The sequence below is a fragment of the Somniosus microcephalus genome, chromosome 7 (assembly GCF_052327205.1).
Source record: "Somniosus microcephalus isolate GS21.2 chromosome 7, FLI_Smic_1.0, whole genome shotgun sequence".
In the NCBI taxonomy this organism is placed as follows: Eukaryota; Metazoa; Chordata; class Chondrichthyes; order Squaliformes; family Somniosidae; genus Somniosus; species Somniosus microcephalus.
The window spans coordinates 263,522,579-263,537,080 of record NC_140993.1 but is presented as its reverse complement, the minus strand read 5'-3'; the positions used below and the strand labels follow the sequence as shown (position 1 = coordinate 263,537,080).

The 14,502-nt window shown below is 45.9% G+C and overlaps 1 protein-coding gene across 1 annotated transcript in view; it reads right to left on the bottom strand.

Annotated features, from left to right (window-relative positions):
• The window catches only part of entpd3 (ectonucleoside triphosphate diphosphohydrolase 3), a 40,568-nt gene that overhangs the window by 2,136 nt on the left and 23,930 nt on the right, over positions 1 to 14,502 (bottom strand). Inside the window, exons 3-9 of the mRNA XM_085993695.1 lie at positions 14,175 to 14,292; positions 13,051 to 13,201; positions 10,027 to 10,186; positions 7,423 to 7,650; positions 5,020 to 5,298; positions 4,802 to 4,912; positions 3,071 to 3,208 (exon numbers count right to left, since the gene is read on the bottom strand). Coding sequence (XP_085849821.1) covers positions 3,071 to 3,208; positions 4,802 to 4,912; positions 5,020 to 5,298; positions 7,423 to 7,650; positions 10,027 to 10,186; positions 13,051 to 13,201; positions 14,175 to 14,292 — 1,185 coding nt within the window. The remainder of the gene's footprint in view (positions 1 to 3,070; positions 3,209 to 4,801; positions 4,913 to 5,019; positions 5,299 to 7,422; positions 7,651 to 10,026; positions 10,187 to 13,050; positions 13,202 to 14,174; positions 14,293 to 14,502) is intronic.

Sequence of the window (14,502 nt, the reverse complement as noted above, 5' to 3'; positions counted from 1 at the left end):
GGAGGGAGGAGAAGTGCTGTTGGAATACCCTCGGAGGGTAAGGCCTCCTGTTGAGAGCCCTGATGGCCCTCCTCCTCCTCCCTCTGGCCACATGTTCCAGTCTTTCTCGCTGCCTCCGCTCACTCCGCAGTAGATCCTGGACGGTGAGGTCGACTGCCAGTATAGCCCCCATTAATGTAACCAAGTGTAGCACTTTGATATGTTGTCAGAATAAATGTAACTAATTTTCAGTAGCCACAACATTCCTGAAACTAAAGAACCTTTAAATGACTGAATTAAACTTGCACAATCTCAAACTGACAAGGAAGCCGTGAAGCAGCACTAACCTGACAGCAGCGACTCGTTACTCATGATCCCTTTAAGTAGCGCCCCTGGAGCCGGCATCAGCCTGCTTGGCGCCTCCTCTCCCTGCCGCTGTGGGGGCGAGGCACTAAGGCAGTGGGCGAAAATTAATTTGGCAGATTGGGCACCCAGTGAACATTGCATGCTCACTGAAGTCACGATCTGCCTGGCGTTGAAGTCCTTTTAGTGGCGGTGCTACGAGGGGGCCAGATTTGGCGTGCGGCGCCGGATTCGCCTTGCCCCGGCGCTACTGCATCAGTGCCCCATTAGCGCCCCCGCCAGGTGCTAACAGGAGGCGCTAACCAACTGAATTTCTCCCCCAAAGGGTCACTTCTATCACTGGACAGTGCATCGCCACATAACAGTTACATGAATGGTACCTCAGTTGACAATAGATGGAACAGAATAGCTGCCAACCTCTTTACAATACACACCTGTCTTACATCTTCCCCAACAAAATACCACCCTTGGGTTAATCATAGACATTAACCCGGGATACAATAAGCCTCTGGAGAGATATAATTTGCATTAATAGTGTGGAGGACGAATTCATGGAATGTATATAAGATAGTTTTCTAGATTAGTATGTTGAGGAACCAACTAGGGGACAGGCTATTTTAGATCTAGTATTGTGCAATGAGAAAGGGTTAATTAATAACCTTGTAGTAAAGGGGCCCTTAGGGAAGAGTGACCATAATATAATTGAATTTTATATTAAGTTTGAAAGTGATTCAGTTAAATCCAAAACTGGGCTCTTAAATCTAAACAAAGCAAACTACGTAGGTATGAGAGGCGAGTTGGCTAAGGTAGATTGGGAAACTACATTAAAAGGTATGACGGTAGACAAGCAATGGCGAGCATTTAAAGAATTAATACATAATTTACAACAAAAGTGGAATATCATGTGGAGAAATGTGAAGTTATCCACTTTGTTAGGAAAAATAGAAAAGCAGAGTATTTTTTAAATGGTGAGAGATTGGGAAATGTTGGTGTTCAGAGGGAACTGGGTGTCCTTGTACACGAATCACTGAAAGTTAACATGCAGGTACAGCAATCAATTAAGAAAGCAAATGGTATGTTGGCCTTTATTACAAGAGGATTTGAGTATAAGAGTAAAGACGTCTTACTGCAATTATATAGGGCCCTGGTGAGACCACACCTGGAGTATTGTGTACAGTTTTGGTCTCCTTAGCTAAGGAAGGATATACTTGCCATAGAGGGAGTGCAATGAAGGTTCACCGGATTGGTTCCTGGGATGGGGTGATTGTCTTCTGAGGAGAGATTGAGTAGACTAGGCCTATATTCTCTAGAGTTTAGAAGAATGAGAGGTGATCTCATTGAAACATACAAAATTCTTACAGGGCTTGACAGGGTAGATGCAGGGAGGATGTTTCCCTTGGCTGGGGAGTCTAAAACCAGGGGTCACAATCTCAGAATAATGGGTCAGCCATTTAGGACTGAGATGAGGAGAAATTTCTTCACTCAGAGGGTGGTGCATCTTTGGAATTCTCTACCCCAGAGGGCTGTTGAGGCTCAGTCATTGAGTATATTCAAGACAGAGATCGATAGATTTTTGGATATTAAGGGAATCAAGGGATATGGGGATCGGGCAGGAAGGTGGAGTTGAGGTAGAAGATCAGCCATGATCTTTTTGAATGGTGGAGCAGGCTCGAAGGACCAACTCCTGCTCCTATTCCTTATGTTCTTAGTCCAAACAACAGTGGAAATGGTTTCTATCAGTAGCATCACCCATATCGTGCAATCCATAACTCTGCGGGAAGGCTTTGGATCATGGACAATGAGGACATTGAACATCTCTTACAACTCATCCACAATGTCTCCATTAGGAATTTTGAGCGCCTCAAAGCTTACCCAGGGCAACTTCTTCTGCTACCTACAAGCCAGCTTATTCTACCTACTAGTCAATTTATATTACCTATTGGTCAACTTCAAATGCCTACTAATCAACATCTGCTATGTACTAGTCAACTTCTATTATGTGTCAACTTTTGTTACTTACTGGTCACCTTCTACTACCTACTAGTTAACCTCTGTGGCCTACCTCTCATGACTTATTGTCCAACCATTGTAACTGGAAGAGTCATCTGACTGATAACAACACTAAATAACTTATTTAGCCTCCCACAAATACACAGCAAAACTAGTCCTGGGATACACAATTTTCATTGACAACTGTCCAGAAAATCTAAATTTGGCAAAATGACCCTGGGATAGAACAATAACTGACAATGATATGAGATTGACATCTTCGAGACTGGATGAGAGATAGATTCAAGCAAACCATTAAATATATTCCTTTCCACCTAAACAAGTGGAATCTTGAATCATCAGGTGAATGATGGAGGGTTTATGGCAAAGAAGGCACAATCCTACACATCTCTGGACATTTGCGAAATCCAAACTGGTTGGTTGGATGTGCTACAGATGATATCACCCGGCTCCCCCTTGAAATGGATCCATTTTCACTCCTTGTTGTGATTCCACACAATAAGCCCATTAAAACCCAATGCGTGAGAACTTCTTCCTCACGTCAGCTCCGCAATGTACCCTGGCTATGGGTGAAGATGGATTCCCTACCCCATTGTCCATGTTGGAATAATATGGAGAAATGAGAGCGTAACCACCACCCTCCAAATAAATTACTGCTAAAACAACGAATAACAAGGGAGGGTTTTATAAAACAGTGATTTTAAATTTCTAAACTTACTTGTTTTTGAAAACTTATCCGTTTCCAACTCACTTGATCAAACTTGTAACCTTCTACCAGTAGGGCATTGATGTAGTTGGCATTGAAACAATACGCTCTGCGAAATGAGTCTGTCACATTTGGCAGTAACTGTTGAACCTGCAAGATAGATATTTTTTAGTGTGTATTTTGCCTCATTGTTGGTGATGCACTTTTTAATTTTGTATCTGTCACTGTCAATTTGTATTGAGCTCATTTAACATGTACCATGTCTGTAAATAGCATGTAATGGGCAATGTCTGTCAGTAGCATGTAATGTGCCATGTCAGTAAGCAGCATGCAATGTGCCATGTATGCAAGTAGCATGTAATGTGCCATGTCTCCATGTAGCATGTAATGTGCCATGTCTTAAGTAGTATATAATGTGCCATGTCTGTAAGTAGCATATAATGTGCCATGTCTGTAAGTAGCATGTAATGGACCATGTATGTAAGTAGCATGTCATGTGCCATGTCTGTAAGTAGCATGTAATACACCATGTCTGCAAGTAGCATGTAATGTGCCATGTATGCAAGTAGCATGTAATGTGCCATGTCTGCATGTAGCATGTAATGTGCCATGTCTATAAGTAGCACATAATGGGCAATGTCTGCAAGTAGCATGTGATGTGCCATGTTGGTAAGCAGTGTGCAATGTGCCATGTATGCAAGTAGCATATAATGCACCATGTCTGCATGTAGCATATAATGTGCCATGTCTGTAAGTAGCATGTAATGGACCATGTCTGTAAATAGCATGTCATGTGCCATGTCTGTAAGTAGCATGCAATGCACCATGCCTGCAAGTAGCATGTAATGTGCCATGTCTGCAAGTAGCATGTAATGTGCCATGTCTGTAAGTAGCATGTAATGTGCCATATCTGCAAGTAGCACGTAATGTGCCATGTATGCAAGTAGCATGTAATGGGCTGTGGCTGTAAGTAGTGTGTAATGGCCATGTCTGTAAGCATGTAATGTGCCATGTCTGCAAGTAGCATGTAATATGCCATGTATGCAAGTAGCATGTAATGTGCCATGTATGCAAGTAGCATGTAATGTGCCATGTATGCAAGTAGCATGTAATGTGCCGTGTCTGTAAGTAGCATGTAATGTGCCATGTCTATAAGTAGCATGTCATGTGCCATGTATGCAAGTAGCATGTAATGTACTGTGTCTGTAAGTAGCATGTAATGTGCCATGTCTATAAGTAGCATGTCATGTGCCATGTCTGTAAGTAGCACGTAATGTCCTATGTCTGTAAGTAGCGTGTAATGGGCCATATCTGTAAGTAGAATGTATTGGGCCAAGTCTGTAAGTAGCATGTAATGTCCCTTGTCTGTAAGTAGCATGTAATGGATCATGACTGTAAGTAGCATGTAATGTCCCATGTCTGTAAGTAGCATGTAATGTCCCATGGCTGTAAGTAGCATGTAATGTCCCATGTCTAAGTTGCATGAATCACCCTGTCTGTAAGTAGCATGCAATGTGCATTGTCTGTATGTAGTTTGAATTTTAAACTCAGACACACCCTGAAGGTGTCTCCACGGTGACATGCTGTTAGCTTGTTTCTTGTATGAGAATTGTATCCAATAAAGATGCTTGTCTATGAGACTAGAGCAAACAAGCTAGTACACAGCTGGCAGCCACCCTGAGATATCCAATCGGCTGTGGCTGGTCAAGTGACTAAGATACAGACATGAATTCCGCCACTTACCTGATTCCAGTTTTTCAGACAGAAAGACCGAACTGTTGAGTGGAAGTCATGCATGGAAAAGGAACCGGTTAAATTCAAGGCTTCCATTGTGGTGTAGAAACCAGAAAAGGCCTGGATAGTTTGGGATAAAGAGGAATAAATTTCACAAGTTAAGCTTATGACACGTATGACAGTATGGGGAAAACAAAGTGAGATATTCCAAACACTTGGTAACGTACCACAAAGTCTCCAGATATCTTTGGCTGATCACGACGCGATGAACGCTCTGTCCAGTTGCCTCTAATGTAGAAAGATCTAAACTTAAATATTAACAACAACTCCTGCAGGCACAGAGCAGGGTCTCCAGTTCCAATAAACGTGACGTTGTTGTCAGGATCATAGTCCTCTGGTATCTCAGCTACAGTGCATAAACTTCCAAATATATTCCTCAGTTGGAGAGTCAGAGTGTAGTTTGAGGGAAGGCAAGAATCTTCAATTCTTGATTTCTCAGTCGATTTCTGAGTTGATAAAACATTGGTGTTATAAATCTCATCATCATAAAGAACTACTCATGAAATAACGCTGGATGACCAGCTGGTGGCGCCGTCCAAGGAGTATAAATACTCGGGCGTGGGCCCAGCTTGACCAGGGACATTTTGTAAGACAGGAACTAGTGAAGTACAACTAGACCTCCATGTTCTGAAACAAGTTGATTAAAGCCTTGCTTTATACTCAAACCAAGTGCGTAGTGAGTTTTATTATGTCAACAGGTATGTGCAAATATAGTTATTTCTACTAATGCAGAACTAGTAAAAAGAAAGAACTTGCATTTCTGTAGCACCTTGAGCGAGTGAGTAGAATGGGCCTATATTCCCTGGAGTTCAGAAGGTCTCATTGAAATGTATAAAATTCTTAGAGGGCTTAACAGGGTAGCTGCTGAGAGGCTGCTTCCCTTGGCTTGGGAGTCGAGAACTAGGGGGGTCATCATCTCAGGATAAGGGGTCAGCCATTTAGGACTGAGATGAGGCGAAATTTCTTCACTCGAGGATGTTGAATCTTTGGAATTCTCTACCCCAGAGGGCTGTGGCTGCTCTGTTGTTGAGTATATTCAAGACTGAGATTGATAGATTTTTGGACACTTAAGTTGAATCAAGGGATATGGGGATCGGGCGGGAAGGTGGAGTTGATGTAGAAGTCCAGCCATGATCTTACTGAATGGCGGAGCAGGCTGAAGGAACTTATTATGCCCTATTTCTTATGTTCTTATCTTTCACGATCTAGGGACATCCCAAAGTGCTTTACAGCCAATTACAGGAAACTCTTTTTTATCCGGTACCGATGGGACCGGCGTGGTGCCGGTTTATCAAAAAGTCCGGATTACAGAGAGGTATAGTAAAAGGTACGAGAGCCGCGTACACAGCCACAGATCCAGGCGTCCCTGTTGCATAGCAACAGGTGCAGGAACCCCGGTTACACAGCCACAGCTCCAGGAATGGCCACTAATATGAAGTAAAACTTACCTGAACCTACTCCTGCATTTTGCCGGTTAACAGAGATTTCCGGTTATTTAGGTGCCGGTAAATCGAGAGTTTCCTAGTCACTGTTGTAATGTAGGAAATGCGGCAGCCAATTTGAGCACAGCAAGCTCCCACAAACAGCAATGTGAAAATCACCAGATCATTTTATTTTTAGTGATGCTGGTTGAGGGAATAAATATTGGCACAGGACACCGGCGAGAACTCCCCTGCTCTTCTTTGAATAGTACCATGGGATCTTTTACGGCTACCTGAGAGGGTAGGCGGGGCATCGCTTTAATATCTCATCCGAAAGACGGCACCTACGACAGTGCAACACTCCCCTAGATATTGTGCTGAAGTCTGGAGTGGGACGTGAACCCACAACCTTCTAGCTTCAGAGGTGAGAGTGCTACCCACTGAGCAACACTGTGTAGTTCTGTGCCTATACATAATGTAAACGTTCAAATCTTCTATAATCACATTCCACCCTGAGTTCAGACTATATGAAGCTGCGCCCCTGGCAGGGAGCCTCAGCCACTGGGGCGCATAACGGAAATTTGCACATGTGCTATCCACAATTTTCCATCCGATTACACAAATTCGGCCCTTTTGTGTAAGTACTGAAAACATATAGCTATTTATTCAGCTCCATGAGTCGGGAATGCTGCCATTCCCCCAATGCGTTGAAAGCAATGGGTAACTCCTGCTTGCAATAGTTAAATATGTTATTCTTACTCACCAGAGGTGGCGCTGTGACCACTCTCAGCCTGTTACAACAAACACCGGTCCTCGCAGGTGGACGTAAGAGATCCCATGACACTATTTGAAGACGAGCAGGGAAGATCTCCCCGGTGTCCAATATTTACCACTCAACCAACAGAATCTGGCCATTATCACATTGCTGTTTGTGGGAGCTTGCTGTGCGCAATTGGCTGCTGTGCTTCCTACATTACATCAGTGACTACACTTCAAAAAGTACTTCATTGGCTGTAAAGCGCTTTGGGATGTCCGGAGGTCATGAAAGGCGCTGGAGAAACGTAAGTTTTTCCTTTCTTTCCGGGTTTACACTTTCCTTTAATACAAAAAGGAATTTCAGCCAATTGTTTGAATTCTTTAAGATTTTACCTGGATGAGTTTTGCCCAGTACCTCTTCTCAGCTTCGTCCCTTCCATAGCATGCCAGGCTTTGAGTGAAGATCTTGTACTCGTGACTGTACAATGTGATTATTGTGGTTCCACGCTTGACTTTATGCACCTCGGGGACAAAAGTTATTTCTGTAGAAGCTCCACCTAGATCCAGAGTACCCTTGGTCTTTACAAGGAAGGTTCGTCGCAACTGACTCCAAGTACGTCTCTGCCAAGGGATTTGGGTCAAAAAATAAAAGTCTGAGACGAATATTGACAAATCTGAAAATGTTGCAGGAAAACAACAACAACAACTTGTATTTATATAGTGCCTTTAATGTAGTAAAACGTCCCAAGGCGCTGCGCAGGAGCGTTATCAGACAAAATTTGAGACCGAGCTGCATAAGGAGATATTAGGACAGGTGACCAAAAGCTTGGTCAAAGAGGGAGGTTTTAAGAGCGTCTTAAAGGAGGAGAGAGAGGTGGAGAGGTGGAGAGGTTTAGGGAGGGAATTCCAGAGCTTGGGGCCTAGGCAGCTGAAGGCACGGCCGCCATTGGTGGAGCAATTAAAATCGAGGATGCACAAGAGGCCAGAATAGGAGGAGCGCAGAGATCTCGGAGGATTGTAGGGATGGAGGAGGTTACAGGGAGAGAGAGGGGCGAGGCCATGGAGGGATTTGAAAAAAAGGATGAGAATTTTGAAATCGAGGCATTGCTTAACCGGGAGCCAATGTAGGTCAGTGAGCACAGGGGTGATGGGTGAACGGGACTTGGTGCGAGTTAGGACACGGGCAGCAGAGTTTTGGATGACCTTCAGTTTATGGAGGACATACAAGCACATCTCACCTTCTACAAGTTCAACCGAGCTGCCATTTCAGTCACTTCCCCAGTGGTTGAATGGGTAAAGGTAGAGTATAATCCAAGCCCATGCAGACCAGACGGTCCCAGGTTTGTGTTGAGTCAGCTGACCATAGCTGGAGTGCTGGTAAGCATGCAGAGGTTGGCCTCTGAGCCCCAGGCAAATCAATTCGGGATCCCACTCTTGATGGCTCGCCAATTTGTGTGGTCGTTGGGTGAGGACAGCTGCAGGATCACCTGTGGTGCCTTCCAATTAGCCCATGGCTCAGTGGGCAGCATTCTTACCTCTGAGTCAGAAGGCCTTTGTCCAGGGCCCCAAACACCCCTTCCAGGTGAAACAGCGATTTACTTGCACTTCTTGCAATTTAATATACTGTATTCGCTGCTCACGATGCGGTCTCCTCTACATTGGGTAGACCAAACGCAGATTGGGCGATCGCTTTGCGGAACACCTCCGTTCAGTCCGTAAGGGTGACCCTGAGCTTCCGGTCGCCTGTCACTTTAATTCTCCGCTTCACTCCCACTCTGATCTCTCTGTCCTCGGCCTATTACATTGTTCCAATGTAGCTCAACGTAAGCTCGAGGAACAGCACCTCATCTTTCGATTGGGCACTTTACAGTCTGCCGGACTCAACATCGAGTTCAACAATTTCAGATAATAATCCCTGCCCCCATTTTTCATGCAGTATGATTTTGCCATTCCCATTTGCAACATTTTCACAGCATGTTCTTTCAATTCCTTCCTCCCCTCCTAACCCCCCCGCCGTCTCTGCACCTGCTTAATATCTGTTACATCTCCAGCTTTTTCCGGTTCTGATGAAGGGTCCCAGACCTGAAACATTAACTCTGTTTCTCTCTCCACGGTTGCTGCCTGGCCTGCTGAGTATTTCCAGCATTTTCTGTTGTTGTTTCAGGTCTTGGTTCAAGTCCAACTCCAGAGACTTGAGCACAAAATCCTGGCTGGCTCTCCCAGTGCAGCACTGAGGAGGTGCTGCACTGTCGGAGGTGCTGTCTTTTGGGATAAAACGTTAAACCCCGTCTGCTGTCTCAGGTGGACGTGAAAGATCCCATGCCACTATTTTGAAGAAGAGCAGGGGCGTTCTCCCCTGTGTTCTGGCCAATATTTATCCCGCAACCATCATCATTAAAACAGATGATCTGGTCATTATCACATTGCTGTTTGTGGGATCTTGCTTTGCTCAAAATGGCTGCCATGTTTCCTACACTACAACAATGAGTAAACTTCAAAAATACTTTATCGATAGCAAAATACTGCGAATGCTGGAAATCCGAAATAACAACAGAAAACGCTAGAAAAACTCAGCAGGCCAGGCAACATCCGTGGAGAGAGAAACAGAGTTGATGTTTCAGGTCGAAACCCTTCTACAGAACTGAGAAAAAAAGGCAGGAAATGAAACAGATTAAAAGGCAGTTTGGGGGCTGGGAAATGGGGGAGGGGATGAAAGAAGAGACATTAAGAGATACTTTGTTGGCTGTGACGTGACGTGCTTTGTGACATCCTGAGATGATGAAAGGCATTATATAAATGCGAGGTCTCCAATCGAGTTCCTATGTCAGCACTCAATATCTAGGCTCACACCAGTTAGAATGAACGATTGGGAAAAGTACTAAAGGGCAACTATGGGATTGTGGAATGGCAGCAGGGGGAAGGGGAGAACACCGGCAGACAGGGGTGAAGTGATTCACCCAGAATACTCCGTACTTCAGGAATGTAACTGTGACAAACCTGCCGCAAGTTGCCCAGTAAATAATTTGCTGTAATCCATCCGTAGACGCCTTCCTCCTTCTGCGAGATCAGCTGGACTCCTCTAAAATCAAATGGCGAAGTGCGGAGGTATTCTTCAATCGCTGAGAGGATCATGGCTGCGGCTGTTGCGTTCTGCAACCTGATAGTTCCGTGAAGAGAAGGAGGGGTGGAGCCAGGTTTAGAGAAATACACACATTTTTACATCAAGTACAGCGGATAGATTTATTCTAGGCTATTTCATTGAATCATGCAGCACAGAAGGAGGCCATTCGGCCCGTCGTGCCTGTGCCGGCTCTTTGAAAGAGCTCTCCAATTAGTCCCACTCCCCCGTGCTCTTTCCCCATGGCCCTGCAAATTTCTCCTTTTCAAGCATATATCTAATTCCCATTTTGAAAGTTACCACTGAATCTTCCACCGCCCTTTCAGGCAGCGCGTTCCAGATCGTTTTACAAGCTCCTGCTTATAATATCTGAGGGGTAGGTTCACCAGCCTCTGCTGCTGGTACTGTGCAGAATTGCAGCTATACTATTGCAGCCCTCTTTCCGACCCCGTGCTGGTGGCTCGTGAATCCCCCTTTCGAAACAGTGCCCCTTGAGACTGCACCTCACTGCCTCGCAGTTTGCATCGTTTCCTAATTACATGAGTATAGCTTAAGTCCCAGGCTTGCGAACCCTGGGCACCTACACCGCTGACCCCTGGGCACCTACACCGCTGACCCCTGGGCACCTACACCGCTGACCCCTGGGCACCTACACCGCTGACCCCTGGGCACCTACACCGCTGACCCCTCTAGGCGTTCCAGTGGGTGCCTGTGCCACTAGGCGGCGGAGTGTAGAGGGGCTGGAAAAATGCAGCACGAGAATCACCACTAGGGGGTGCCACTGGCACAGAAGATTAAAATTCCTGGCCCGTCAGTTAATGAAAGAAAATTTGGAAGGAAACTCAAGCCTGAAAACCCAGCCCCAGGTGAGCCCTTCGTCCCCTAGCCTTGTTTCTTCCAAGGCTACTAAAGGCCCAGCAGATCCCAGGACCAGGGAGAGAAAACTCCCAGGTTGAGAGTCCCAACCCCTTGGCCACACCTTCTCCAATACAGTGGGACCGTTTTTCAGGGCAGAATGGGGTTCTGGCCAAATTGAGGTCCCACGGATGCAGGCCGGGAACCTGGCACATCCGGGGCTTCCTGGATAATTGGCGAGCCTTCCACCTCACTCATGTGGCAGGAGGCCTGTGGACCTTTGGGTATACGATGTTAGGGTGCTTGGGGATAGAGGTTAAAGTCTCAGCAAATGATATAAAGAATGTTCTTGTCCCACCTGGACACTCTGTACATTTCTGGCTCTTGTATGACAAAGGAAGGTAAGAGGGTATCGGACTGGAAAAGAGCATTTTGGCTCAGCTCAGAAATCAAAACCAGAACACGAAGTTCACTCATTTATTTCAAGGCGGGCAATCGGGGTTAAGATACAGATTAACCATAAAAAGAAAGAACTTACATTTCTACAGCGCCTTTCACGACCTCAGGAGGTCCTAAAGCGCTTTACAGCCAATGGTGTACTTTTGAAGCGTAGTCACTGTTGTAATGTAGGAAACGTGGCAGCCAATTTGTGCACAGCAAGATCCCACAAACAGCAATGTGATAATAACCAGATCATCTGTTTTAGTAATATTGGTTGAGGGATAAATATTGGCCAGGACACTGGGGTTAACTCCCTTGCTCTTCTTCAATATAGTGCCGTGATATCTTTTATATCTACCTGAGAGGGCAGACAGGAGTTTCATCTGAAAGATGGCACCCCGACAGTGCGGCACTCCCTCAGTACTGCACTGGGAATGCCAGCTTAGATTTTTGTGCTCATGTCTCTGGAGTGGGACTTGAACCCACAACCTTCTGACTCAGGAGGCGAGGGTGCTGCCCACTGAGCCACGGCTGACTGAGCCATGATGCCGTTTGAATGGCGGAACAGGTTTGAGGGGCTGAATGGCCTACTCCTGTCCCTATGTCCCTATTCCTCAGTTGGTTTTCTCACCAAATGCTTCTTCAACGCTCTTAAAATTAACAGTTGCATAACAATAAACGGGCTTCGCACAGCCAAAATAGCACTGAGGCACCAATGAAAGTTAGGGAGCAGGCAACGGAGGAGGAAAGCTGGTTGACTTATCCGAGGGGCAGGGAAAGGCAGGAAGGAAAGGTTAGAACAGGAGCACCCTGGGCAACCTCTGCTTTCAAACTGATTTTCAAGCTCTAGCTTCCTATGGGGGGGGGGGGGGGGACGCTGGGCAACAAAAACTTGCATTTATATAGCACCTTTAACATAGTAAAGTGTCCCAAGGCGCTTCACAGGAGCGATTATCAAAACAAAATTTGACACCGAGCCACACAAGGGGATATTAGGGCAGAATCACAGAAATCACAGAAACCTCACAGTACAGATAGAGGCCATTTCGGCCCATCGAGCCTGCACCGACACATATCCCACCCGATCCCCGTAACCCCTACACCAACACATACCCCACCCTATCCCCGTAACCCCACGTATTTAATCCCCCTAACACTAAGGGTCAATTTTTATCATAGCCAATCAACCTAACCCGCACATCTTTGGACTGTGGGAGGAAACCGGAGCACCCGGAGAAAACCCATGCAAACACGGGGAGAATGTGCAAACTCCACACAGACAGTCACCCGAGGCCGGATTCGAACCCGGGTCCCTGGCGCTGTGAGGCAACAGTGCTAACCACTATGCCACCGTGCTGGAGGCAGGTTGTAATGAGCGTCTTAACGGAGGAAAGAGCAGTAGACAAGGTTTAGGGAGGGAGTTCCAGAGCTTAGGGTCTCGGCAGCTGAAGGCACGGCCCCCCAAGCTGTGGGGCGATGGAAATCGGGGATGCACAAGAGGCCAGAATTGGAGGAGCGCAGAGATCTCGGAGGGTTGTAGGGATGGAGGAGGTTACAGGGAGAGAGATAATGCGACATTGTTTAAATAAATGATCTGATAGTCTTACTGGAGTAGTCGCATTCCATAAGTCGCTCCGAAGTAGACAGGTGTAGCATTATGTTTCTCTGCAGGTACTTTTTCCATTGTCATGTTGAGGCAAAACTCCATTGAACGAGCTGCCTGTGCAGGTTCACTGCCATAACTGAAAATAGCTGGTCCTGTGGACGGGGGGGGGGGAGGGAATCACACAAACTACATCAGTTTCTAGGACGATCAAGAAAGAACTTGCATTTATACAACGTATTTCACAACCTCAGGACGTCCCAAAGCGCTTCACAGTCAATGAAGCACTTTTGTAATGCGCTCTCAGAAACGCGGCAGACAAAATCTGCGCACAGCAAGCTCCCACAGACAGCCGCGTGATAATGACCAGATAATAATTTTTTTTTTTTACTGAGGTAGAAACAGAAAATGTTGGAAATGCTCAGCAGGCCAGGCAGCATCTGTGGAGAGAGAAACAGAGTTAACATTTCAGGACGATGACCTTTCGTCAGATCTGGAAAAGGTTATAGAGATGTAACAGGTTATAAGCAAATGCAGAGGCAGGGACAGGGTAGAGGGGAGGAAAGAACAAAAGGTGATGCTCTGTGATAGGGTGGAAGGCAGGAGAGATTACGTGACAAAAGGAATAATGGTGCAAGGCAACTAGTGATGTTGGTTGAGGGACAAATATTGACTCCCCTGCTCTTCTTCGAAATAGTGCCATGGGATCTTTTACATCCACCTGAGAGGGCAGATGGGGCCTCAGTTTAATGTCTCCTTCGAAAGACGGCACCTCTGACAGTGCAGCACTCCCTCGGTACTGCAGTGGGAGTGTCAGCCTGGGTTTTGTGCTCAAGCCTCTGGAGTGGGAACTTGAACCCACAACCTTCTGACTCAGGCGAGAGTGCTACCCAAAAGAAGCAGCTGTTCTTTCTGTCAATGGAGCCTTTACTCCCCCACCCCGCACCCCCTCCCCACCCCCCCAGTAACAGGACAACCTAAAGAGTGACCAACAGCCCTTTAAGAACTGCTGGTGCTGGATATTCTTCCCCTTTATCACATTGTGCTCCCAGCACCTCTAAGTTATGTTAATTAAGTGACCTTGTTAATTACCGTGAGGTACATTTGAAATGGATTTGAGCTACGTACCTTCGATTTGGCAATTGTACTTCTCACTGACTACGCCAGTGTTATTCTCCTTTATCGCTGGCCAGTTATAAACATAAACGATTGTACGGGGGGATCCAGCATCGAAGACAATCCCATACTAGAAAAGATACAGTTCGGCATTAGTTAGATAGTTAGACCATAGTAAGATAGAGTTAGGCCGTAGTAAGACAGAGTTAGGCCGTAGTAGGAGTTAGGCAGTAGTTAGATACAGTTGCATTTCCTGTCCACAAATCTCACTTCCTTTGTGTTGTCACGATTTTTTGGTCACACTTTTGTGTCAACGTTTAAATTACTACGTCAGCATTTC